The sequence below is a fragment of the Mauremys reevesii genome, linkage group 4 (genome assembly GCF_016161935.1).
Source record: "Mauremys reevesii isolate NIE-2019 linkage group 4, ASM1616193v1, whole genome shotgun sequence".
Classification (NCBI taxonomy): Eukaryota; Metazoa; Chordata; order Testudines; family Geoemydidae; genus Mauremys; species Mauremys reevesii.
Window position 1 is genome coordinate 120723954 of NC_052626.1, and position 26573 is coordinate 120750526.

The 26573-nt window shown below is 46.6% G+C and overlaps 1 protein-coding gene across 5 annotated transcripts in view; it reads right to left on the minus strand.

The window, feature by feature from the left end:
• Positions 1-227: 227 nt before the first annotated feature.
• The window catches only part of LMOD1 (leiomodin 1), a 51982-nt gene continuing 25636 nt past the window's right edge, over positions 228-26573 (minus strand). Inside the window, exons 2-4 of one of the 5 annotated variants that reach the window (XM_039533157.1) lie at positions 3423-4308; positions 2839-3251; positions 228-1753 (exon numbers count right to left, since the gene is read on the minus strand). In XM_039533157.1, the coding sequence (XP_039389091.1) occupies positions 1727-1753; positions 2839-3251; positions 3423-4308 (1326 nt within the window). In that variant the 3' untranslated portion in view covers positions 228-1726. Of the gene's footprint in view, positions 1754-2838; positions 4309-19871; positions 20170-26573 lie in introns of those variants that run through there. The other 4 variants (XM_039533158.1, XM_039533156.1, XM_039533159.1 and 1 more) reach the window with 4 other exon arrangements.

A 26573-nucleotide genomic window follows, 5' to 3' on the forward strand; every position in this document is an offset into this window, starting at 1 on the left:
AGACACCCCCCCGCTACACCGACGCAGACCTCCCCAGCTCCTCACGCACAGCCCCCCCTGCTCCTCAGGCGCAGCCCCTCCTCTGCTCCTCTGGCACGGCCCCCCCCCGAGCCAGTGGGCCAGACCTCCCTGCTCTCTCTACTGGCGCAGACTCTCCTGCTTCTGCTCCACCAGCACAGGACCCACCCTTCTGCTCCCCCGCCCAGCACAGACCCCACCCTTCTCTGCTCCACTGACAGACACCCCCCTCCACTGGCACACAGGCCCCTCATCCTCACACACTTATTCACTCCACACTGAGTGGTGCACAACAAGCAACTCTGATCATTAACCCTGAGCTATTTCTTCCAGGGGATTAGGGGCCATTGGAAAGCAGCACTGCATCTGCAGCTGTTCCTGTGCTAAGGCCCCACAAATCTCCTGGGAGTTCAGAGCCTCCTTGGAAAGTTACAGTCTGTGAAACCAATAGCAAGACAAATCCAGTTGCCTGCACTCCCGAGAAAAGCAGAGCATGCGCCAGCCAGGCTGGGCTGCCCCTGAGGTACATGTGCTAGTGCCACCTCTGAACCTGCCCTCCATTGTGCTCGGCTGAAGGCCAGGTGTGTGGGGAGCACGCACAGCCCCACGGCCATTGACAAAGCTGAGCTAGAGCACACACATGTCACATGCAAAGTGAGGGCTCTGGGCATGCTGGGCTACAGCCTGCAGGCCAAGCACATCCTTCCCAGTGCCTCCCTCAAGGACAAATGGGTCTGAAAACCAGGAGCAGTGTTCTCTCAGCAAAAACCCTGCTTTCTGCTTGCCAGTCCCGAAGCCTCGTCCCATGCGTGTCCAGCACTAAGGGCAGCAGCACAGTGACAGCAAGATCAGTCATGTAAAGCATGGCACTAGACAGTGGCTGCACTGAGCCCTGAAGATACTGGGGGGAGGTGACATCTCTGGGCCAGCCCTCTGCACATTTCAGTTATTTCTTTGCATAAAATATCAGCATCAGGTGTATCTCCCCAGGCCCCCCAACACATTCTGCCAATACTAACTGTCTGTGGCAGTCAGCATCTCTCCCCTTGCACCATACGCTCCCTTTTCCTTTTCAGGGCACTGGAGATCCTGAACCCACAGAGAGGTGGCAATTCATTTCTGCCCCAAGCATTCTCCTGAGTTTGGCTCTGCGTCACTCTAGACAATGTCCCGCTGCCAGTTCTGCCTGACAGCCTCCAAGCTGAGAGCAAAGCAAGGCTCTTCGGGGTGCAGGTTGCTGTCCGTGTGCTGTTCTGTATTGGCAGAGCCACGCAGTTCTGGAGATGTGGACCCAGACATTCAGGGACGTCCATCCTGCATCTGCTGCACTTGGTAACTACTCACGCTCCAAACTCTGTCAGCAGCAACAGGAACAAACACCCTCCCCCCATTCTTGCAACCCTGCCCCCATCTTGCACTGGCACGTCGCACGCTGGTGCTGGCTAAAAGAAAGAGCTTTAAGATTTTTTAAATTGTAAAAATGAATACCAGGTCTGCCGCATACACTGCATCCAATGACCCCAGGGCCCTTCTCAGGGCTGCCCCCCTCAGTTGGACCCCACAGAGAACACTGCTCCTCCAGCTCTGGGGCAGGCAGGTGGCCACTGCAGAGTCCCCAAGGACTGGTCATGTAAACAGTCATAAGAAAGGCTAACGTCCTATTTTCTGCCACAGGTCTCATCCATGCGGGAGATCCAGCTTCGATGTTCTATTGCAATAGTTTTGGGACCTCCACCTGCCAAGATAAAAGGGTTGATTACCCTTCGGCACAGGACTGGAACCAGGGAGTTACTGGAATGGGTTGGGCTTGTTTATTTTTAAATGAATTGAGTGTGAGCCAGTTGTTGCATTAGTAGCATGGGGAGTGACTCTCTCTCCAGTGGGCAGGCAGCAGCGGCAGCTAAGGGCTCTTTTCCCTGTCCCAGCTCGAGAGGGTCAAGGGGAATTCAGTCTCCATGGTTCATTCAGTCTGTGCCTCTCACTGATGCCAGAAAACCAGTTGCAATATGGGCAACTCAGGTGGGGCCTGCAATTCCCCAAGCCACTGCTGAGAGACAGGGCACCCCATTACTGTTCCCTGAGTCACCAGCATTCACACTTGACACTAACAGGAGATCTCTGTCCTCACACTGAGCCAGACAGAGCCTGTCGTGTATCACCTGGGCTTGGACACCGGCACTGGGCTGAGATGGCGAAAAAGACAGATGTTCACCCCACTAACACCTGGCTCAGCTGGGTCCCATGGCACATGCCTCTGGGTACTACACTGAGCACATGCCCAGTTATCTGTGGCTGGGTTATTGAGGGAGAAGTTGTAGAAAATCCTCAACCTCAGAGTGTAGAAACGCCCCAGTCTCACCACTGTCGGCTGCTGACTCACAGGAAGTTTCAGGCTATTAAACTCATCTGAAGCCAAACCTTGGTCCCCCAGCAACTGGCCATTGACTTAAATGGGTGGGACCAGAATTTGGCTGCTGAAAAGAATACAGCAAAACTGCTCAGGGGCCTTCAGCCAGTTGCTTTGGGGTTACCAGGCTTTGCCGAGGCAAATGGCGAGAGGATCTAGGGAACTGACTAATGTGCCAGAATTCCATTCCAGAGGTTGTTTCTGATTGGCTAGCACACAGAGGCTCTCCAAAGCAGGTTAGCCTCCCTTTATTCAGTACTCAGGTGACATGAATGTGGTGTCCAAATGTGCTTGGAATCAAATGCTGGGGGGCGGGGCGGCTGTCGGAATCTAAAGCTAGACCTGAAATCTTGGGTCACCCAATGAACCTGGTAATGTTCTGTGGAGATCCCAGCTCCTTGTCCCTCACTTGCCTTCTTTAGCTGTTTGACATTGCTGGATCGAATGGCTGCCAACAGCTGGTCCCTTGAGTTCTTCTCCTGAGCAGGAAGTGCCTTCTCCACCATCTTCCTCTGGGTGGCTGGAGAGAGAGAATTCCTTATATTTTCATTGATCAGGGGTGGGGCTAGTGGAGGTGGGGGTGGGGGAGGTGCAGCCGGAGGCCCACCCTTCTTAGGAGAACTTTTAGGGGAAGACCACGGGGAAGATTTTGGGGATGACTGTGGCGAAGGCTTGGGGGACGCCTTTAGCAAGCTGCCTGCCTTTGGCACCTCTAGCAGGTCCTTCTTCTCACTACGTTCCTGAAGCTGCTTCTGTTCCTGCAGACGTTTCTGCCTCTGCTTGTCCATGTTCCTACTCAGCAGGTTTGTGACTGTCATGCGGGGACCTGCCAATTCAAAATGATAGCCCAGCTTCAGGAGGGTGGTATTCTCCTTCAGCAGCTTGGCTATCTCCATCTCTGTCTTCCCCCCGCAGATGTGTCTCTGGTTATGGAAACGCAGCTCTGTCAGGGTGTTGTTCTGCAGCAGGGCACGGAAGATGGCCAGGATCCCTTTACCTGTGATGTGGTTAGAGTCCAGATTGATGCTGGTTAGTGACTTGTTTGACTTCAACATAATGGCGATGGCAAATGCGACATGGTCATCAGCACGGGTATTGGCCAGTGAAAACACTTTGACCACGGTGTTAAATTCCAAGGCCTCTGTGAAGCGCACCAGGATTTCACTGGTGATGCAGTCGGAGTTATTGACATTGACTTCCATCATCTCTGGATCATTATTCTTCACTCTTTCTAAGGGCTCATCAAAAATACTGGAAGCTGCTTCTTCCTCTTCCTTGGTCTGGCTTGGGGGGCTATCCACAGGTTTTGAGGAGCTGTTTTCTGGGATCTGTTTAGGCTCTGTCTCTGGTGCTGGAGGAGCCTTTTCCTCAGTGACACCTTTGGAGTCTGTAAGTGATTTCTCCCTACCATCAACCTTTGAGTATTTCTTTAAAGCTGAACACCTTTCTTCTTCTTTACTCTCCTTTTCTCTCTTTTCTTCTCCTTTTCTGTTCCTTCCTAGCTCTTTCTTTGGTGCTGCACTCTTCTCTTCTTCCTTTCTGTCCTTTCCTAGCTCTTTCTTTGGTGCTTCTTCCTTTCTGTCCTTTCCTAGCTGTTTCTTTGGTGCTGCACTCTTCTCTTCTTCCTTTCTGTCCTTTCCTATGAGTTTTTTGTCAATGGCCTTGTCTTTGTCCTTGGGGGCCTTTTCTCCTTTGGGTTTTTCATTGCATTTACTCTCTAATTCTTCCTTTCCTTTGTAACTTGTTTTCTGAGCACATTCTCCTTTGTTACGTTCTTTTCCCAGATCAAAGTCTCGTTTCCTGACAGGGTCTTGGGAACGAGCTTCCTTGCCCTTTCCTTCCAGGTTCCTGGGGTCTCTCTTCCTCTCTGCTGGCATCCCTTCCTAATGAGAAAGAAAATTAGAGAAAGAAACAACAAACTATTAGATACAACTCTGTGATGTTATCTGATTAAAATATGACCAGATATTTCATTGTTGCAATTACTGTTATATATTTGCAGCAAATATTGTACAAAGATTGTTGAGTGAGGTGTCTATGAAAAGGTTATGATTTGCTGGTTATGATTATGCTATCTGTATGCATGTATGTGAAGTTTTGTATGTGAAGTTATAAGTATTGGCTCTATACTTGGATTTCAAATGTTTGCTCCTGGGGGAACGCCCACCAAGTAATTAGCCTGCACATCTTGGAGGGACTATTCAAACTGAGTAATCCAACGAAAGAACATTTAACTGACAATGGACCATGGGAGATACTCAATGGAATGTCCTGCTGTGACTAGGCAAAATGCACGGACATCTGACTTTCCTGTGTAACCCCAAACTCCATCTTGTTGCTGTGATTTTCCACAGTAAAAACAATGGAATGCCATCCACATGGCAAAAGCTATAAAAGGCCTGGAAACACCTCAATTTGGTCTTCAGTCCTGCTTCTTACCTCTGGAGGAGCTTTGCTACAAACTGAAGCTCTGAACAATGGACTGAATGACTCATCCAAGCTGTGGATGTACTCCAGAAACTTGATTTGAACCTGCAGTTTATTCCATCACTGCTACAAGCCTGAGCCAAAAATGTTGCCATTACTGTATGTAATTGATTCCATTTAACCAATTTTAACTCTCACCTTTCTCTCTTTCTTTTTATAAATAAACCTTTAGATTTTAGTTAATAAGAATTGGCTGTAGCATATATTTGTGTAAGGTCTGAAACATTCATTAACCTGGGAGGTAATGTGTCCGATCCTTTGGGAATGGTAGAACATTTTCTTGTATATGATGAAATATGATTTACAAAAATTTTCATCATATTTGACATGGATACCTGTATGGAGGCCTGAGGCTGGATCACTTTAAGGGAACTGTGTTGTTAGGACTTCTGAGTAACCAGTGAGGTAATAAAGAAGCTGTTTTATGCTGGCTTGGTAAATCTAGGTATTGGAATATCCACCAGCTTTATGGGGATTGTTTGCACCATTCTTTGCAGTTCACCCTAGTTGAGTGACCACACCTGGCTCCCCACTAGGACCCCGGTCACAAACTCCCGTAACTGTCTAGCAAATATAACAGAGTAACAGAGCATTCTGTTTCTGTTATTTACTATAATGTCAGTAACTGCTTAATGCAAAACAGTTATAAATTCTGTTGCTATTCAGGTTTTTCAAAGGTAGATTAATAACTCTCGGTATTAATCTGGGTCCCCACAGTATACAATACACATCCAAACACACTAATTAGGCATTGTATGATACATGCAGTATGTTGGTAGCTCATGAAAAGAACAGAAGACTTTGCAGACTAGATCAGACCCAGGATCCATCTAGCCCAGTACCCTGTTTTGGACAATGGTCAGCACCAGATGCTTCAGAGAAAGGTGCAGGAAACCTCCAGTAGCAGATGTGGGATAACCCATCCCCCATGACAGTCTCATACTAATACCTATTTGTTAGAAATTGACAAAATAAAGGAGTGGCTGAAATGGGACTCGATTAATAAATATTTAAAGGAGGGTAATATAATTAATTAATGGAAGCCTGAAGACTGAAGTACTCAACATCAAGACAAAAACCAAACTTGCTTTCTCGAACATAGATGGAATGTACGAATCAGGTCACAGCAGAGATGAGACACTACAGCTTACACATCCTGGGTGTCAGCGAGAGCAGATGGATGGGATCAGGAAGACTAACAATAGCCTCAGGAGAAACTTTGCTGTATTCTGCATGGGATGATGGACAACACCATGAGGATGTGGCTATCCTTTTGAAGAAGGGAGTGGAGCAGTCCCTGCTTGAATGGAAGTTCATCAGCAGCAGATTTATGAGAGCCAGACTGAAAGGGAAACACAATATCATCACCCTGATCCAGTGCTATGCTCTGACAAATGATAGTGATGAAGAAGCAAAGGACAAATTCTACCTTACACTACAGGCGGAGTTAGAGAAATACCACGCCACAACCTAACTATCGTCATGGGAGACCTGAATGCCAAGGTCGTAAGGACAACACAAACAATGCCAGAGCAATGGGAAGACATGGGAGTGGCACCATGAATGAAAACGGAGAGAGACTTGTTGATCTCTGCAATATGATCAACCCAGTCATTGGCGAAACCCTATTTCAACATCATGAAATTCACAAGCTGACATGGTGTTCTCCAAATGGCAGAGATAAGAACCAGATTGACCATATGATGATCAATGGCAAATGGCGACGCTCACTGACAGATGTGAAATTTAGAAGGGGTGCAGATGTTGGCAGCGACCACCACCTTGTGACAGCCTCCATCAAGCTAAAACTGAGAAGTGTGGGTCCACCAAACAAGGGACATAGAAGTTATCATGTTAACAAGTTAAAGGTCCCTGAAATACAGAAAGCCTTCATTTTACAGTTAAAGAACGGGCTTCAGGCACTTGCAGACGATGAAGAGGAGGGGAACCCATATGAGGGAATCAACAAGAAGTGAGACAAAGTAATAATCTATAAACAGAGCAGTGAAGCTGTCTAGGCTACAGGCAGAAGAGAAGAAAGGAGTGGATTACACCCAGCACATGGAACGTCACAGAAACCAGACGAGTCTGAAGAAAAAAGTTTTAGACACAAAATCCCAGAAGCTAAAGGACAAATACCACAAGCAGTATATCAGGACACACCAGGAGGTCAAACACCTTGTGAGAGTGGACAAACGACATTATATTGATAATCTGGCAACACAAGCAGAGGATGCAGCTACTCGTGGTGAACAAGGAACTGTCTACAAAATGATGCGACTTATCAGTGCAAACGGCAGACACCAACAAACACACTCATCAGCGACAAATAAGGCCACCCACTGACAACAGAAAAAGAACAAGAAATATGCTGGACAGAGCACTTCAAAGGATTGCTGAACAGGGAGCAAAGAGGAAACAAACATCTGGAAGGCAGAAAAAGATCTTGATATCAACACAGACACCCCAACTAAGGAAGAGATCATCCATGCCATCAAATCCTTAAAAAATGGGAAAGCTCCTGGCAAGGACAACTTGAATGCAGGTAAATCCTGAGGTTCAAGGTAAATCCTGAGTTAGTAGCATCTATCCTGACCCCTCTGTTTACATCAGTCTAGGAAAGGGAAAAAGTGCCAGATGAGTGGACCAATGGGGCTATAGTGAAGATACCACAGAAAGATGCTCTCAGTGATTGTAATAACAGGCATGGTATCACATTTTTATCTGTGCCAAGCAAGGTATTGTGTAAGATCATAGTCCAGTGTATATCAGAGACAGTTGATAGCATTCTCAGAAAGAGAAAGCTGGTTTTTGGAAAGGGTGGATGGACGGACCAGATCCTCACTCTACAAAACATAATAGAACAATGCTCAGAATGACAATGGCAACTCTACATAAACTTCATAGACTTTGAGAAGCCTTTTGATAGCATTCAGAGGACCAGCCTATGGCGTATTCTGCAGGCATATGGAATCCCCCACCGTATAATCAACATCATCAAAAGCTTCTATTCCAACTTTACATGCAATGTTGATCACAGTGAGCTGTTTTGAAGTCAAAACAGGAGTATGTCGGGGTGTATCATGTCTGCAATCCTCTTCAGCATTGCCATCGACTGGGTAATGCGGCGCACAACAGAAGACATGCCAAGAGGCATCAGATGACACCCTTCTTATCCCTTGAAGACCTGGACTTCACAGATCATCTCACTCTCCTATCACATACCCAACACCATATACAAGAAAAAACAACCTGATTCAATACATTCAGCTAGCAAATCGGACTGAAAATCAACCATAATAAGACAGATATCATGACCCTTAATATTGCCTCACCATCACAGGTATGGATAGAGAATTATATTCTCACCAATGTAGAAACATTCACATACTTGGGCAGCACCATCAGCCAGGATGGTGGAACAAGCCAGGACATCCGGAACAGAATCAGTAAAGCCAGGAACACCTTCAGGAGCTTAAATACAGTCTGGAAATCATCAAAATACAACACCAAAACCAAACTCAAGATTTATCAGAGCTGCGTTTATACTTTATAGTGCAGAATGCTGGGGAATGAGAAAGTATGACATGTCCAAACTGTCTTCATTCCACACAAGCTGCCTCAGAAAAATCCTCCCTATCTTTTGGCCCAGAACAATCTCAGACCAAGACCTATTCACACAGTGCAGCCAAGAAGATATTAACACTATCATTGCCAGGAGGCGTTGGAGATGGATTGGCCTTGTGCTTCGGATGGAAACTGATTCCATCACCAGAGTAGCAATAAGTTGGACACCTGAAGGCAAGCAAAAACGAGGCCGCCTGAAAACACATGGCAAAGACCTGTGGAAGCTGAGCTGAAAAACCTGGGGCACAGCTGGGGAACCATTGAAAGACTTGCCAGAAACAGACAGGAGTGGAGGAGCTTCGTCACTGCCCCAAATGCCAGAGGATACTAATTAACTAATATAATTAATGCCAAAACAACATGGGTTTATAGAAACAGATCCTGCCAAACTATCTTTTTTTGAGGCGATGACAAGTTTGGTTGATAATAATAGTGTTGATGTAATTTAGTGTTGATGTAATTTACTTACACTTCTGTAAGGTGTTTGACCTCCTGAGGTCCCTTCCAACCCTGAGAGTCTATGATTTGGAACCGCACCACATTTTGATTATAAAACTAGAATGATATCAAATTAACCTGGCACACATTAAATGGACTAAAATCTAGTGAGTTCCACAGTCTGATTACATGTAGTGTGAAAATATATTTCCTATTATCAGTTTTGAATTTCCCACCTTTCATTTTAATTGTGTCCCCTTGTTCTTCTGTTGTGAGAAGGGACAAAAGAAGCTCCCAATCTCCCTTCTCTAGGCTAATCATTTTTTCCTATCCTCATTGCCTTTTTTATGAAACAATCACAAACTTTTCAATCTTTCTTCATAGGAGAATTTTTCCAGGCCCTTGATCATTCTAGTTGCCCTTCTCTGAATACCCTCTGGTTCTGCAATATCCTGTTGGAGATGGAGAGATCAGAGCTGCAGACAGTATCCAGCTGAGGCAGCACTTTTGATTTCTATAATGACATTATGATATGTATTATTCTCCATCCCGTTGCTTATGTCTCCTAACATTGTGTTTGCTTCTTTGATGACAGATGGATGTTGAGCCAAAGTCTCATTGAGCTTCAGCAATGACATCCAGGTCCTATTCCTGACATGATGCAGTTAGTATAGCAGTCTGAAAGGTGCATGAGTACTTCACATTTTCCGCTACGGTGGGTATTACTTTGCATTTATTGACACTGAAATTAATTTGCCATGGTGTTGCCCATTCCCCTAGCTTGTTAGGTCTCTTTGAAGTTCCTCACAGTTCTCTGTGATCCTGATTAACCTAAAGCAGTGGTTCCAAAACTTGTTCCGCTGCTTGTGCTGGAAGTGGCAGCCAGTATGTCCCTTGGCCCGTGCCTCTTCCAGCAGCTCCCATTGGCCTGGAGCAGCGAATTGCAGCCACTGGGAGCCACGATCGGCAGAACCTGCAGACGCGGCAGGTAAACAAACTGGTCCGGCCCGCCAGGGGCTTTCCCTGCACAAGTGGTGGAACAAGTTTGGGAACCACTGACCTAAAGAATTCTGTGTCATCTTCAGATTTTGCTGCCTCACTGCTCATGCCCCTTTCCAGCTCATTAATAAATATAGTGAATAAGACAGTGCCTAGTACAGGGCCTAGTACAGAACGTCAGGACCTCACTGTTCACTTTTTGTCAGAATGAAAATGGTCAGTTAGTTCTATTCTTTGTTTTGATCCACGACAATACTTTCCTTTCATTGCATGACTAGCTAGCTTCTTTAGTTGCCTTTTGTGTAGGACCTTGTCAAAGGCCTTTGAAAGTTTAAATTGTCAACCAGTTCTTTATCCACTACTTTACTGACAATTTCAAAGTTTTCTAATAGATTAGTGAGACATGATTTTCCTTAGCAGAAAGGATGCAGTGCTGCTTAGATCTTATATGTAGCATGATCTTACAATTTTATTATTCTATGTTTGATCATAATTTCAACCAATTTACCAGGTACAAATGTAAGGCTTATTGGTCTGTAATTCCTCAGATTGCCTTTAGAACCTTATATAAATGTTTCTAAATCTTGGTTCAACATGAGTTACCCTCCAAGCTTCCATGCTGGAGTGCATGCCTAGAGCAGGGCCTAACAGTGCCCAGCCCCACCAAGCTAAAGAAACATGGGATTAAGTGGGTGGCTCCCCCACACCAGTCTGGCACATGTTCAGCTGGGTAGATCAACTAGAGTTGTAACATGAGGCTGCCATACCACTTTTGAATGCATCTATTTTTTCCCAGCCTGTCCTCTTCTGACTCCTCATTCTCTGATAGTATCTCATCTTTATTACCAGGAAAGAGTGTGTTTGTAGTAGGAATCTCCCCAACTTTCTCCACAGGGAAGACTGATGCAAAGAAATTATGCTGCTTCTCACCAATGTCCTTATCTTCCTTAGTTGCTCCTAGTCCTTTTAACCCCTGGTGATCCAGCAGACACACTGTTTTTTTCGCAGGCTTCCTGCTTCTGACACACTTAAAGAATTTCTTGTAGTTTGTGTTTATTTTTTGCTCTTCAAAACCCATCTTAGCCTCCCTATTCCTTGTACAAATATCCTGATGTTGTTTAGGCTCTTTTTCATTGGCTTAATGAGGGTTAGATTTCCATATCCTGGAGGATCTCCATTTGACTCAAATAATGTTTTCTTGTGGCTTAGGATTTGTCTTCTATTCTTTATGTGCCTCACAGAGACACAACACAGCCAGTCTACTCAAAGCAAACACCCAGGGCAGCTGTTCTACAGCTCCCTGGAACCCCATGATCAGACTGCTCGGCGCTTGCACAGCACCCCAGCATCTGTCACTTGGAGACCACATTTGGAGAGGTGGCTTGGGTTGTTTGTTTGTTGGGTGAATTAAAATCTTCCTGTCAATTCTGGGCCTGAGGCCTGTTAGTTTAACCTGCATTGTACTCTCCCGTGGTTCACGAAGTGCAGTGGGACTGCTCCTTGGGATCCACTGCAGTTAGTTTGGTTCTGTCTTTGTGCACTAGGTAGCTTATGAGGGGTGGGATCAGATCTGTGTGTCACTCATTGATCCTGGGAGAGTTTCTGCCTCCTCTAAGAGTTCAGAAGGGAACAGAGTGGGCTGAGCCTAGTGGCGAGGTGGGAAAGGTTTTCTGTCTGACGACAGGCAAAGAGGAACATAGCCTTGCACTATAGCTAACAGGGAGCTGCCCCCACCACACAGGTAGGTGCTCAGCTGGGCTCAGAGCTTTACCTATATGAATTAACATGGGTCCCCTTGCTGCTCTGACCTGCAGGGCTTAGCGCTGCAAGGGGGGAGAAAAGCATGCCCCAGAGGACTTGGCAACACCACAGATTTGTTTCTGAACAGAGTGGTGTGGAGGAGTTGGTAGAGGCAGCACCATCACTGGGGGCCCTTTGAGGTGTAGGGGAAAGGAGAAGAAATGGGGCTCTGTCCTGCTCTGATGTAGGAACCTGCTAATAGTGGTCTCAGCTGCAGGGAACTCCAGAGCTTCTGGCACTGAACTGCAACCAAAGCCCAGAACCTGGAGATGGGCCAGCACAAAATCCCAGTCCAAATACCATTGACCTCTGTGGAAGTTTGCAGTCAACACTGTTCCCCTTCTGTATAATGGGCCAGCCCCCAGCTCTGAACGCCACTGCCTGCAAAGATCTTCGGCTCTGACTCAGGCCCATCTCCATCCCAACTGTTTCCCTGCTGTGTAATGTGCAGTTCGCAAACCCAGGGTTAAGTGAATTCCACAAAGACAGACGTTTTTCTGTGGAAAAATCTGGCCTGGCTCTAAGTGCGTGTGGAGCTGCCCTTGGAGACTGTTTGTACTTGGAGCATACACATATGCCATTTGGGATGGGAGTTCTGTTTATTTCATCTAGAGACTTCTTGGCTGCTCATCTCAGATCTAAACAAGCAGCAGAAGCGCATACACCAGACTGAGCAACAGCCCTGCAGCAGCTTTTCCTGCCAATTCCATGTGCTCCAGCCTGGAATGCAAACTAGCCCCTGCAGCCACCCACCTGGGAGAGGAGATGCTTAGCTGCTCTGGGAGGCAGCCTTGGGGCTTCACCAACCCACAGCCCAGCTCCTCCTCCTTCTCATTCTGGATGCAGCTGCTGGGAGCAGGCAGCTTGAGCTCACCTTGGGCGGTGGCATTTCCCCTCAACCAAGGCGAGAGCCCCTTTCTGAGATCTAGGTGGTGATATCTCCAGCTCTGGAACAAAAATGACTAATCCATGTTGGTTGCTGCCAGACACTTTCTTTGCTTCAAGCAGAAGCAAATGAGGCTCACTCTTGTCTCCAAATCAGGGATCTCAGCAGCAGGCCCAGGAGTTTTCCCGCAGCCATCATACACCGATCCTGTCCCAGCTTCCCAGTGAGGGGCACTTGCATGGTAATATGATCCCTTTGCTCCCCTTGGTACCAGCCCCATCCTCAGTAAATGCTTCTCTTTTGCCTCAGGAATCCCCTTCTCCTGCTCTATCCACAATGTCCCATCTCCAACACCACCCTTTGCCAGAGAAGCACCTTTCCTTCTCCACAGCAACTCCATTCACCCTCTCCAGCCTCCCGGTAATGAGCTACCCCTCCATGAACCACTGCTCCTCCAGCCCTTTCCTCTTGGCAGAGACCCTGCCTCCTTGGCTTTAGCTACTACCCCATGTCCCCATTATTGCGAGTATCCCCCAGACACTAGGACATCACCCAGCACCCCAGCCTGTGTCTCGCTGCATAGCTCAGGAGGCGTTCCTGTGTCCTGTTACATGAGGTGGAATAAGCCTCAGGCTCATCACACATGTAGATGGCAGGTGCACAAGCGCAGGGACTTCCTCTCGCTGGGAGCATTAGCACAAGATCAGTGCAGTCTCAGAGACACTGTTATCCCAGGGAAGCCATAGTCAGGACAGCACCACATTCCTATTACAACACCATTTGAGTGGGTGGAAACTCCCTCACTCATTGCACTTTGGTGTGGCACTCTTGCTGGTGTGGTTAACCCACCCCACTGAGCCCCTACACAGCCATACCACCTGGCCCCCACCCCCACTGAGCCCCTACACAGCCATATCACCTAGCTACATGGGGCATGATGCTGGGAGATACTATTACATGACCAAGGATACTCTGATCTCATGGGTCAGGTTGGACAGAGTTAGCCATTTGCACGTTGGTGTCTGTCTCTTTGTGTTCACCTGTTTTGTCTTGTGAGCGTCTTGGGGCAGGGAGTGTCCCAGTTTGTCTGTACCCGCACAATGGGTCCCACTCCTCCTAAGGCCCTTGGCACTACTGAAATATGAATCAATAATAATAGTATTCATGGACATGGGTGGGGGCTGGAAGAACGTTTGCCCCCCACACTCTGATGTGACCCAAGCAGATGGGCACTGGTAATAGCTGGCATTCTGGGAGTTCCACTCGTCCTCCTGCCTCAAGTAGAAGGAATCCCGTCTCCCCTGATCGTTTCAGCTCTTTATGCAAGTGCCAGCTGCTCACTCCACATGCCAGCAGCTCTGATATCTCTTTCTTTCTCACCTCAGCCAGTGCAGTTTGGCACATTGGAGACTCTTGAGCCTCTCCAAGTCCTTCAGGTTCAAATCAGCAACAGTCTGGGCACACCTGGGACCCAAGGCCGCCTGGCGCCATATGGCTGAGCAGCAAATAATGAGGACTCCCTGGAGTAAGGGAGGCTGTGAAGGAAGATGTGAGAGAGAAGAAGCTGGAACATGTCCTGCACTGGGAGTGGCAGAAAGAAAGAGTAGGAGATAGGTCTCCCCCAAATCTGAAGAGACTAGAGCAAAATAGAACACGGGGCAGGTCCAGGCTTAGCAAATCTGCAATAGAAGCAACAGTTCCTATCGCTTCCAGCACAGTAACACCTAATTGCCATTGTTCTCCATCACATTCCCATCTCTCCAGATACCAGCATGCATGTTTAACTCCTGGGCCCACTGCAGGGTCTGCTACAAGTTTCATCTTCACAAAGACTCCAATAAGCATCATCTTGAGTTTCTTTGCTCTGGCAATGGCAGAGCCTCAGGAATTCATCCTGGGGAGAGCAACAAAATTTCCAAGAGGCATAAACTGGCTGTGAAGTCTCCGTCCTGGCAAAGCTGATATCATTGGAGTCATGGCTCTGAAAATGATTTTCACATCACTTCTTCTGGAGCTCTCTGAAATCACTGTTCTTCCCTAATGTCCAAAGCCAAGCACAGTCACCCACGAGGGGAGGGTAATTAGATTTGCTTGAGGGGAGCTGGGGAACAGGGGAAGAAAGAGGCAACCCTAGAGATTTCAGAGGCCAATGTGGCAGGTGCCCAGTGCAAAAAAATTTCTCTCTGGAAACTGGAAATGGTAGTTTGACAATCCGTGAACACTGAGGTCTTTAATGTGGCTAAAATATCAATCAGTCACTCTGATAGGGAAACATAGTGGTCTAAATACACAGTAGATCCTTGAATCTCTGGCCAGGCCTTCACGACAGACCTATAGTGGTATAACCACATCACTCTGGGGTGTGAAAAATCCATCCCCATGTGATGTAGTTACACGGACCTCAACCCCCATGTAGACAGTGCTATGTTGGCAGGAGAGCATCTCCCATCATAGATTATCAGAGTTGGAAGGGACCTCAGGAGAGCATCTAGTCCAACCCCCTGGTTCAGAGTAGAATCAATCCCCAAATAAAGCCCCAAATGGCCCCCTCAAGGACTACTGACCTCACAACTCTGGGTTTAGCAGGCCAATGCTCAAACAATGCACTGAGCTATCCCTCCTCCCTCCACACAGCTGCCTCCTCTCGGGGAGGTGGAGTAACTATGCCGATGGAGAAGTTCTTACATCAGCATAGGAGCTTCTTCATTTAAGCACTACAGCAGCACAGCTTGCCAATGCACTGTTTTGAATGTAGACCTGCCCCAGCACTTGAAGGCAGGTTTTCTAACCCTTTAATGATTCTCATGTCCCCTCTCCAATTTATCAACATCCTTCTTGAATTGTGGGCACCAGAACAGGCCACAGGATTCCTGCAGCAGTAGCACCAGTGCCAAATACAGAGGGAAAATCACCCCCTCTAACCCTACGTGAGATTCCTCATTACCCCTGTGGCCACAGCACCGTACTGGGAGCTCCTGGCCCCAGTGCAGAGAGGTGGCTAAGGAAGCAACTACAATCCAAGCAGAAGTAGGGGTGGTGTTATCACTACTGAATACTGCACTAGCAAGATCCTTACTAGATGCTGTGTCTAGTTCTTGTGCCCACACTTTTAAAAAAGCCGTTTAGCTACAAAAATTATTCCAGGTCTGGAAAACAGATCTTACAGTGAGAGAATAAACAAACTCAATCTATTTAATTTAACAAGGTCAAGGGATGACTTGCTCACAGACCATCCGGTACCTAGTGGAGAAAAGTTTTCCGACAGTCTAGGGATCTTCAGTCTAACAAGATAACGGTGTAACAAGGTAAGCTGAGGCTAGACAAATTCAAATTAGAAATAAGGTGCAAGTTTTTAACAGTGAGTGTAATTAACCATTGGAACAACTCCCAAAGGCTATGCTGGATTCTCTCTCACTTAGTTTTATATCAGGGCTAGATGTCTTCTTCTAAAATCTATCCTCTAGCTCAGTGGTTTCAACCTGTGCTCTGCAGAACCCTGGGGGTCCACAGACTATGTCTGAGATTTCCAAAGGGGTCTGCATCTCCATTTAAAAAATTTTTAGGGGTCCACAAATGAAAAAAAGGTTGAAAAACACTGGACTAGGTCATCCAGAAGTGAGGGGCTTGATACAGTAGAGATCATTGGGGGTGGATTCTCAGGCCATTGGACTAGTTTATCATAATGGCCTCTCCTGCCTCTAAACTCTGTTCAGCTATGCACATCCAGGAACTGAACCCCCACCTGCTGCACCTAGGCCACTGCCTTAGTCACACTGCTACCATACAAGGTGGTCAGTGCCAAGTGAAGGAGTCTGACACACTCTGCTTCATTCAGTCACTGAGTTCTCAACAATCAGCCTTGAGGAACATGAGTGGCTGCACAGAATGCTAGAGCCTCTTAAAGTGTATGGCCCTCCCGCTTTGTTGCACCCTGCCAATTTGCTCCATCTCTGCTGCCCTGTTCACACCTCATCTGTTTAGGCTTTTCCATAGTGCTCTGACACATTTACTTCTAATAGGTCTAAAAATGAATGACAGTGCAAATCTCCCATCTAAGTGTGTTTCCTTAGTCATCCTGGAGCACAATTATTAGGGTTAGGGTGACCAGATAGCAAGTGTAAAAAATCGGGATGGGGTGGGGGGTAATAGGTGCCTATATAAGAAAAAGCCCCCAAATTCGGGACTGTCCCTATACAATCAGGACATCTGGTCACCCTAATTAGGGTAGTGTTTTCATACCCAGTGTCAGACCTTTAAAAAGAAGTCTAACAAAAATAGCCGGGTGCTTGGCTGATTAATCATTGGTGTTTTGATGAACTGAAATGACTGCTAGTTTCCTCTAAATAGACTAAAATGAGTATTGCTATTGCTTGCTGGTGATTGCACTCCCAAACCCACTCAGATGTTTCCTTAAAAGGAAAAGGAGACTGAGAACTTGTCTGGAATCTGAGCATTAGAAGCTAGTGGTTCCTCCCCAGTACAGACTGCCAGTCTTCTACTGCAAAGTTTGTTTGTCAGAGACAGATGTTTGCAGGGGTTATTAAACAGACATCGTTTGACTCTGGAGATTCACCTGTTGGTCTGTGGCATTTAGCAGAAGATTGGCATGAAGGTGAAGTGCAGCACACTGCGTCAATGTTTTTAAGAAAATAACTAAGGGCTAAAGACCCACATTGCTTCTTCCTGAGTCCTGCGGTGGGCCAGCAAATAGAATACAGTGCTATCTTACTGCTCCCTGTCTCTGTGCAGTGACTGCTCTACACTTAGGCTCAGATTCTCAAAGCTATTTTGGTGCCTAACACTCACTGAAATTAATGGCAGTATATCTTTGAGGATCTGGGTCTTAGGCTTGGTCTGCACTACACAGTTAGGTCATAGAATCTCAGGGTTGGAAGGGACCTCAGGTGGTCATCTAGTCCAACCCCCTGCTCAAAGCAGGACCTAATCCCCAACTAAATCATCCCAGCCAGGGCTTTGTCAAGCCTCACCTTAAAAACCTCTAAGGAAGGAGATTCCATCACCATCCTAGGTAACCCATTCCAGTGCTTCACCACCCTCCTAATGAAAAAGTTTTTCCTAATATCCAACCTAAACCTCCCCCACTGCAACTTTTGAGACCATTACTCCTTGTTCTATCATCTAGTACCACTGAGAACAGTCTAGATCCATCCTCTTTGGAACCCCCTGTCTGGTAGTTGAAAGCAGCTATCAAATCCCCCCTGTTTCTTCTCTTCTGCAGACTAAATAATCCCAGTTCCCTCAGCCTCTCCTCATAAGTCATGTGCTCCAGCCCTCTAATAATTTTTGTTACCCTCTGCTGGACTCTTTCCAATTTTTCCACATTCTTCTTGTAGCGTGGGGTCCAAAACTGGACACAGTACTTCAGATGAGGCCTCACCAATGCCGAATAGAAAGGGATTATCACATCCCTCGATCTGCTGGCAATGCTCCTACTTACACAGCCGAAAATGCCATTAGCCTTCTTGGCAACAAGGGCACACTGTTGACTCATATCCAGCTTCTCATCCATTGGAACCCTAGGTCCTTTTCTGCAGAACTACTGCCTAGTCACTCGGTCCCTAGTCTGTAGCAGTGCATGGGATTCTTCCGTCCTAAGTGCAGGACTCTGCACTTGTCCTTGTTGAACCTCATCAGATTTATTTTGGCCCAATCCTCTAATTTGTCTGGGTCCCTCTGTATCCTATCCCTACCCTCCAGTGTATCTAGCACTCCTCCCAGTTTAGCGTCATCTGCAAACTTGCTGAGGGTGCAATTCATCCCATCATCCAGATCATTAATAAAGATATTGAACAAAACCGGCCCCACGACCGACCCTTGGGGCACTCTGCTATATACAGGCTGCCAACTAGACATGGAGCCATTGATCACTACCCGTTGAGCCCGACAATCTAACCAGCTTTCTATCTAGCTTATAGCTTATGTTGACCTACTTATGTCAGTGTACACACCACAGTCCTGTCTCATCAATGTAAATGCCCTACTACAGCGACATAATAACTCCACCTCCACGAGAGGCATAGGGCTTATGTCGGTGTTGTTAGAGTGACACAGTGTCTGTGTAGACACTGTGTTACTTAACATAGGCTTATGGCCTTATTTTCAATTTCACCTCTCCATGCTGGAACCATGAAATTGACAAGAAAACCTGGCTGCTAGAGTCAGGCTGCTCCTGGCTCCCCACTGCCACCCTGACTGGTGCCTCGAGGCTCCCTGAATAGCCTAGGTGGCTGCCCCTCCGCTCTCAGCTGGGAGCAGGGAGCTGAGAGCCCAGGGAGGGAGCTGGGCTCCCAGCGGGGAGCTGAGAGACAGCAGTTGGTGGAAGGGCTTCTGGTGAGCATGCGCACTGCCGATAGAAAGAGGGTAGCGCGAACATCAGCCACGCAGTAATTACTGCAGTGTCTGTAAGTTGACCTAACATTGGTTGACTTAGAACTGTAGTGTAGACAGGCCCTTTGTGTAGAAGTCAATTAAAATGCACATGTTGCATAGGAAGGTTGCGACCCAGAGGTGGACTGGTGGTTCATTACTGTGTGTCAGCAACTGTTGTCAGACACACTCACCACACCTAAGAAACGGATGTCATGATCTGGTAACACACTGGTCCCAAAAATCATTGCCTGGTGCACAGATCAGGGGGAGGAAAGTGTTATAAATAGGGGCTAGAATTATGTTCTTAAAATGAGTTTGGCAAGCAATGCCTAAGCCAGGCCTGCTGCAGACATAGGATCGTGGTTCCACCTGCCTAAATGTGTACAGGGTGTAATCAAAGACAAAGAAGGCATCTTTACATGCAAGGTGAACAAAGCCATCAGGAGAGTGAGCGGGGAAAGAGGAATACTTAACAATCTCAATGGGGGATAGAGACTGCACCCCCAGGGTGCCTTCCTGCCTCTTGAAGCAGGGTCAATGAGCTTTGGGAAGACAGCATGGCATCCACACCCCAGCAAGAGAGAGAAGTTTGGTCTGGGCTGACTTTTCAAAGAATCCATTTCAAGGTTTACTGGACTATGAAGGCAAGAGATCTGAACCTCAAGTGATAAGCAAGTGAAACAGCTGATTGTATACAATATGACTATATGATACAAGTGCACTGAGTGAGGTCTTTTCAGAAAGCCTGTGACACACTGGGGATTGATATCATTGTGAAATGTCTGTTTTAAGACTATAGGAGGAATTATGGATACTCACGGATATCATGTGTTACAGTCTGTGTCCAAACACAAGGAGAAACAGACAGGAGGGAAGACAGCTATCGACCTGTCTTCAGTGTCAATTAAGCATCATGGAACCAACACAACGTAAGCCCTATTTACATATGAATCAGCAGCGGGATGGGAAGCCCACAGGAAGGGAAGAACAGCAGGAGGTCCTCCTGCCTCTTAGAACAGGGTCACTGAGCTTTGGGAGAAGCCATTCAGGTATCCACCACTAGGAGGGTTCCAGGGGCTGGAGCTACTGAAATCACAGAATGTTGAAGGCCCTAGGAACTGAGTTTAGGTGAGAAACCTACTTAGGCAAAGACTAAGTTGCTGACATTACATTTTAGTCTTCGAAGCATATTTTTACTTTTGTTTGATTGTTGCCCTTTCTAACTTTATTCCTTACTCTTGGTATCATTTAATCCTTTTGTTAAATAAACTTGTTTTACTTTTACTATAAGCCAGTTCAGGCTATGATTGAAATCAGAGTGTTTGTCAAACCCCAGTTCACTTAATGTGCTGCAGTGTATTGTCTCTTTACTAGAGCAACAAACTGAATAACTCCTCAGAGTCCTACGGGCATGGGCTGGACACTGCAGGGAGATATCTCTGGGGAACTCAGGAGCTGGGGATCGCTGTCTGTTACTTGCCAGGCAAAGCTTGGATTGGCAGAGCCCTCAGGAGTTTGCTGGCCAGGCAGACATGCTGGGGTGTCAGAGAGCTGTCTCACAGCTGAGCAGCAGCAACTCTCCTTTGCTGAGATTGAGAGGAGTAGTGCTGCCACTCACCGTTCTGGGACCCCCAGCAGATTGTCACATCTGCAGCTGACTTTGGGGAAATGTAGAACTGGAAGGGTGTTGGGGTCACTACAAAAAGTAACTGGGTGGTGAAAGCCAGGGCGTGGCCTGCATGCTTGTCTGCCAGCTGGTGGTGTCAGGGCTATGAGCCACAACAGCCCCTTACTGGTCTGGGCTGAATACCAAAGTGTCACAAAGGTTCTGTGACAGTTTCATAGCTTCCAAGGTGAGAAAGGGCCATTGTGACATCTAGTCTGAACTCGCGTGTAACAGCCCAGAGACCTGCCCCACAAGAATTCCTAGAGCAGAGCTCTGAGAAAAAGGAGTCATCTCGATTTACAAATTGCCAGGGATGGAGAGTGGCTAGCTAAAGAACACCAGTAATGATGTGGATGATAACCTGGATGCTTACATCACACAGCCTTCAGCAAACGGCACCCTACTTTGTCTCAGCACAGGAATCAAAGAGTGACTGGATTGTGGAGACAGAAATTCCCCTATGTGCCTAGAAGTGGTCTCTTCAGGGCAGAGGCAGATATATTGCTGCAGGTGATGTGAAGAACAGTTACATGTTGCCACCTGTGATGTGCTGGGGGGGACTCTCTTAAAATCCTGCAGTCAAACAGACGGGAAGGCAGGGGTGATTTCCCTGCCTCTCTGTTACATCATTCCTGGCAGAGAGCACGGATCCACAGGCTTCGTAAAAGTACATCTGAAGAGAATGTTTTGCCTTTAGAATAGATCAGATTACACCAAAGAGCCAGTCTTTTCAAACCATGTCCTGGAAACGTGTCTGCAGAGCCCCTCCAATCTGCCCCCAGCTGGCATAAGCTGAACACACTGCTCTGCTCCACTCTCCATGCACTCTGCTGAGCTTTCCTGGTTCTCAGGGACAAAATGTAAACATTGCCAGGAATTGGCAGCTAAACGTAAACTTGTTTGATAAGGGGAGCTGCTTCCCTCCTTGATTCAGAGAGGGGTTTGGTTTAAATGAGTAAACAAATGAAAAGATTTCCTAGACTTTCCTTCCTTCTCTGTAAAGCACATGCACCATGGGACATGGGATTTATCAGTTACGGGGAAATTGTTTGTAGGAGCCCCTTGTTCAGATATTGGCTGCACATCCCTCTAGACACTGTCCAGGGATGTCAAAGTCTGCACCTTTCACCAGTGCTAAATCCTCCTAAAATCTAGTTACTTACACACTGTAAGATGAATGGTCCTATCTTTAAAGATGGTGAAACCCAAAAGATCCTATGCTAAACAATTTGGGGTCTTCCAAAAACATTCCAACCTGATTGCTAGATTGATTCAGATATGTGTCAGGTGAGTAAGATCTTCTCATCAGGCTGTGGCATGGCTGAGTGGCAGAATGAGAACTAGCTGTGAAATCAGAGCTGATCCAGAGTTTTTGGAGACAACTGTGTGTGATGTTGCACCCCATAATGCTTTATGGAAATATGCTTATGAAATTAAATGACATAACTGGAATATGTTTTATGCTAGATATGCCATGTAATAGCTCTCTGCAAAGGTTATGATCTACTGGATATATTCATCTTATTTGTATGTGTCATAGGTCTCACCCCCACTTAGAGCTGTTGGGTTCCAATGTGGGGACCTGCCTTGGTTTTCCTCTAAACTAAAATCCTAGTTTAGATCTGGTAAAACTGCCACCACCCAATCAATTACGTGGATTGGGACACAATCCTTCCCCAAAATCCTAGGGGATCCCAAGAGCCCCAAATCCATGGAGTTCTTATACCCAGGAAAAATAAACCATTCCCCCCTGCTTCCTCCCCCCTCCCAGGAGAGACACCGGGATCTAACTACAGAGGGATACCTCCCCCTCCTCTTTCCCTGAGAATCCACCCAAGGAAAGACCAACCAAGTCCTTAATAGAAAATAATTTATTAAAGAATAAAAAGAAAAGTCACTGTCTCTGTAACCAAATTGGAACAATATACAGGGTCTAAACTTATTAATCTCAGGGGGAGGGGGAATTCTCTCCATTCTCAGTAAAAGCAATATCAGCAAACAGGAATAAAGAATTTCCTTTAGCAAACACACAATTGCAAATATAGAAAGCAACTTAAAAGACTAATACGCCTTTCTAATTAATACTCACTATTAAATAGTAGAAACTACTCCAGGAGAACTTGGAGACATGACTGACCTCTCTTAAATCCAAAGAGAGCTCTAACAAAGAAAACAGACAAAGGCTTCCCTCCACAGAGATTTGAAATTATGTTGTCTCTGATTGGTTCTTTGGTCAGGTGGTCATCAGGTACTGCATGTTAACCCTTTACAGGTAAAAGAGACCTTAACCCTTAACTACCTGTTTATTTATGACAGTATGCATGTATCGTTTTTGTATTCCAAGTTATGAGTATTGCCTATGTACTTGTTTAATTTTAAGTAGCCTCAGTGAAGCAGTTGGTCAGCTTCCTAGAAAAGACTATTCTCAGTAAGTGCACAATCAAGAAAACAATGAACTTGGAGATGCCAATCCACATCTGAGTTTTCTTGGGAATGTGGCCTGGCTAGTAAGGAACTCAGTCATTCATGGACATGTGACTTGCCCATGTGACTCCAAAACTCCATCTTGGAGCTGGATTCTGGATAGGAGAGGGTAATAAAGGTAATAATTGGAGATATACCAATCTCCTAGAACTGAAAGGGACCTTGCAAAGTCATCAAGACCAGCCCCCTGCCTTCACTAGCAGGACCAATTTTTTTGCCCCAGATCCCTAAATGGCCCCCCTCAAGGACTGAACTCACAACCCTGGGTTTAGCAGGCCAATGTTCAAACCACAGAGCTATCCCTCCCACCTCTCTACCCACAAGAGAAAGTCTATTTAAGCCCCTGGGAGACCCCTCCATTTTGTCTTCAGTGGTTCAAGAGATAGCCTCTCCACCCCAAAAGGATACCTGAAAGAAACTGGAACAAAGGACAGTAACCACAGGGATGTGAGTGATTGCTGGACCCAGATTAGAAGGAGGCCAGTCTACAAAAGAGCTGTCATCTGTAATCACTTTCTTACTGTATTAGGTTTAGACTTGCAGGTTTTATTTTATTTTCCTTGGTAATTCACCTTGTTCTGTCTGTTACAACTGGAACCACTTAAATCCTATTATCTGTATTTAATAAAATCACTTTTTACTTATTTATTAACACAGAGTATGTAGTAATAGCGGGGGGGGGGGAACAGCTGTGCATACCTCTCTACCAGTGTTATAAAGGGCAAACAATTTATGAGTTTATCCTGTATAAGCTTTATACAGGACAAAACGGATTTATTTGGGGTTTGGACCCCATTGGGAACTGGGCATCTGGGTGTTAGAGACAGGAACACTGTTTTCAGTTAAGCCTGCAGCCTTTTGGGGCACGTTGTTCAGACCTGGGTCTGTGTTTGTAGGAGGCTAACCTGGCACAACCAGGCAGGGTTCTGAAGTCCCAAGCTGCCGAGGAAAATGGGCTCAGGGTTAGTCTCAGCACATCAGTTAGCAGTTCAAGGGGTTTTCTGTGATCCAACCCATCACACTGTGTTGTTTGCTTAGGGATCTGTGTGATGGTACCTTCCAAACAGCATAATCTTTTACCATCAGGACACTGAGCACTGGAAATTATGGACTGGCAACTCCTGAGTGATCCAGGGCTCCAGAAACTCCTTGCTAATGTCTTCCAGTGATGGGAGCTTCACTAACCCCTAAAATAGACAGATCCAAATCTATGTGTCACTTGGGGAAATCTGCTCACAAGGAAGGCAGTGGAGGACCACATACCATTGAGTCCACAGAGAAACTGGGAGGCAATTTTCTGCACATCCAAGCCTTGTCCATGCACAGAAATTGCACTGATTTAACAACATTGATGTCTAAGTTGAGTTAATTAAATCAGCACAACCCCTTTGAGTGGATGCTCTTAAATTGGGTTAGGAATGGCTGACACCCGTTTAGCTTCTTCTCTTTGTTACTGAATTACCCTAAATTGATATTTGCCACTCTTAAGGTGGATTAAGAGCATCCACATGAGACAAGTGCACAACTTTAACTAAATCAATTTAGAAACCGATTTAGTCAAATCAGTGTAGTTTGTGTGTGTAAACTGGACCTCAAATGAAAGATACTTCGTTTTCCTCAACCTCTCATCAACCAAGGAGCAGGAGTTAGGCACAGATCCTAAAACATATTTAGGTGCCTAGCTCTCATTGATTTAAACAGACAGCCCCTTTCCTGACTCACCCAGCTATTATTAAGGGCACTGTCTTCTGCATGGCCAGTGGCAGGCAGGAGTTTTATCTTCTCCTGGGCAGATAATCTCCAGAGAGGAGTTTGTGCCTTGCAAGCAAACCTGAATAGCACAGAGACCGTAGGGCAGCCTGGTAAAACCTGAGACAAACATTTGTCCCTCTTCTCCTCTGCCCACTGTATTGTTAAAAGCCTTCTACAGCTGACAGAATGTTCCCTGCTGCTCACTATCTCTGAGCTTTATGGAGGAAAAGTGGGGAATCCACACAGTGAATGGCAAAGCTTTGTCAGGTGCTGACGCCATCTTGAATTTGCAAGAGAGCAAGGCAGTGAATCAGGGGTCTCGCAAGAGCCTGGAGAGGGTCTGGGGATTTAAAGAGGCAGCTAGCAAGAAACTGAGTGAGACAGGACTCTCCCGAGCAGACCACTATGTGTGGGAAGCTCGTGTGTCACTCTAATGAAGGGATTTAATCATAATTACTGCCCTGCAACCAACCAGCCCAGCTGCTTGCCCAAGATGCTTCTGCATGTTCTACAGATGCTACTCAGAAGGCCTGATGAGCACCAGAAGGTCTCAAGATCTACATAACAGCCTCATGTTAGACAGGACCCAGCATAAAGGAAGACAGAGTGGGATAAGAATGCTCAGTGAGAACCAAGAGTGCGGAGCAGCCCCACCAGCCCTGGCTGAGGTGGAAATGGAGAGCAGTTGACAAAGGGGAGGAGCCAGGGGAAAGGGACAAAGACTAAGGGGAGGAGCAGGAGCCAGCTGTAGGGATGTGGGTAGCCGTGACCAAGGGAAGACGCAGGCCCAGCAAAGCTGATGGTGAGTGGGAGCACCTCTGCCAGAGCCTTCTCCTTCCCACGGAGACCTGAGGGAGGCTGCCAACAAGTAAAGGCAGGTTCTTTGAATTTTCATATACCTGTTATCACAACATCTGGGCAAATGGGAGAGATTAATTAACTCAAACTGTCCACAACAGAGAGGACACACAGCTCCATTCCTTGTGCTCCCCAGCCAAGCATAAATAACCCAGGCATAGGCTATAGTCAACCAAATTCCTGGCAAAAATGTGTCCTTGGCCATATTCTGAAGGTTACTAAACTCCAACTCCCAATGGCCACCAGAGGGAGCAAGATCTAAAGTGGGGCTCAGCTTGCCCCTGAAAATGCACTTTTAGGGACAGCTACTGCAGCAGGTCCTAGAGACAGAGGGCTCTAAAGGCCAGACGAGGATGCCCTTGCTTATACGGAGCCAAGTAGCACCTTAGTCTGAAAACAGTCACATTACAATCAGTGTGTCTACTAACAGAATAAAGTATGACTAAGTGTGAGCAAAGGGTCCCAATCTGCTCATAAGGTAGCCAGGTCCTATAGGATCGATTTTCCCCACCCCCAGGGAAATCTGGCATTTCTCGCTCTGAGCTCCTCTGACCGCATCCATTCTTCAGTGGGGATCTGCCCTCCCTTTGGTCAGCTAAGCCCATTTCCCACATATGCTGAAGACCCTCCCAATGCTTTGGTGCACTGCCTTGACAACCAGAGATCCTGTCTCTAGAGTTTCCCTAATAAGGTGATTCTCAGACTGCTGCTGACTTACATTTTGGCATATTTACATTTTTTGGCAAGACACAGTGTGACTC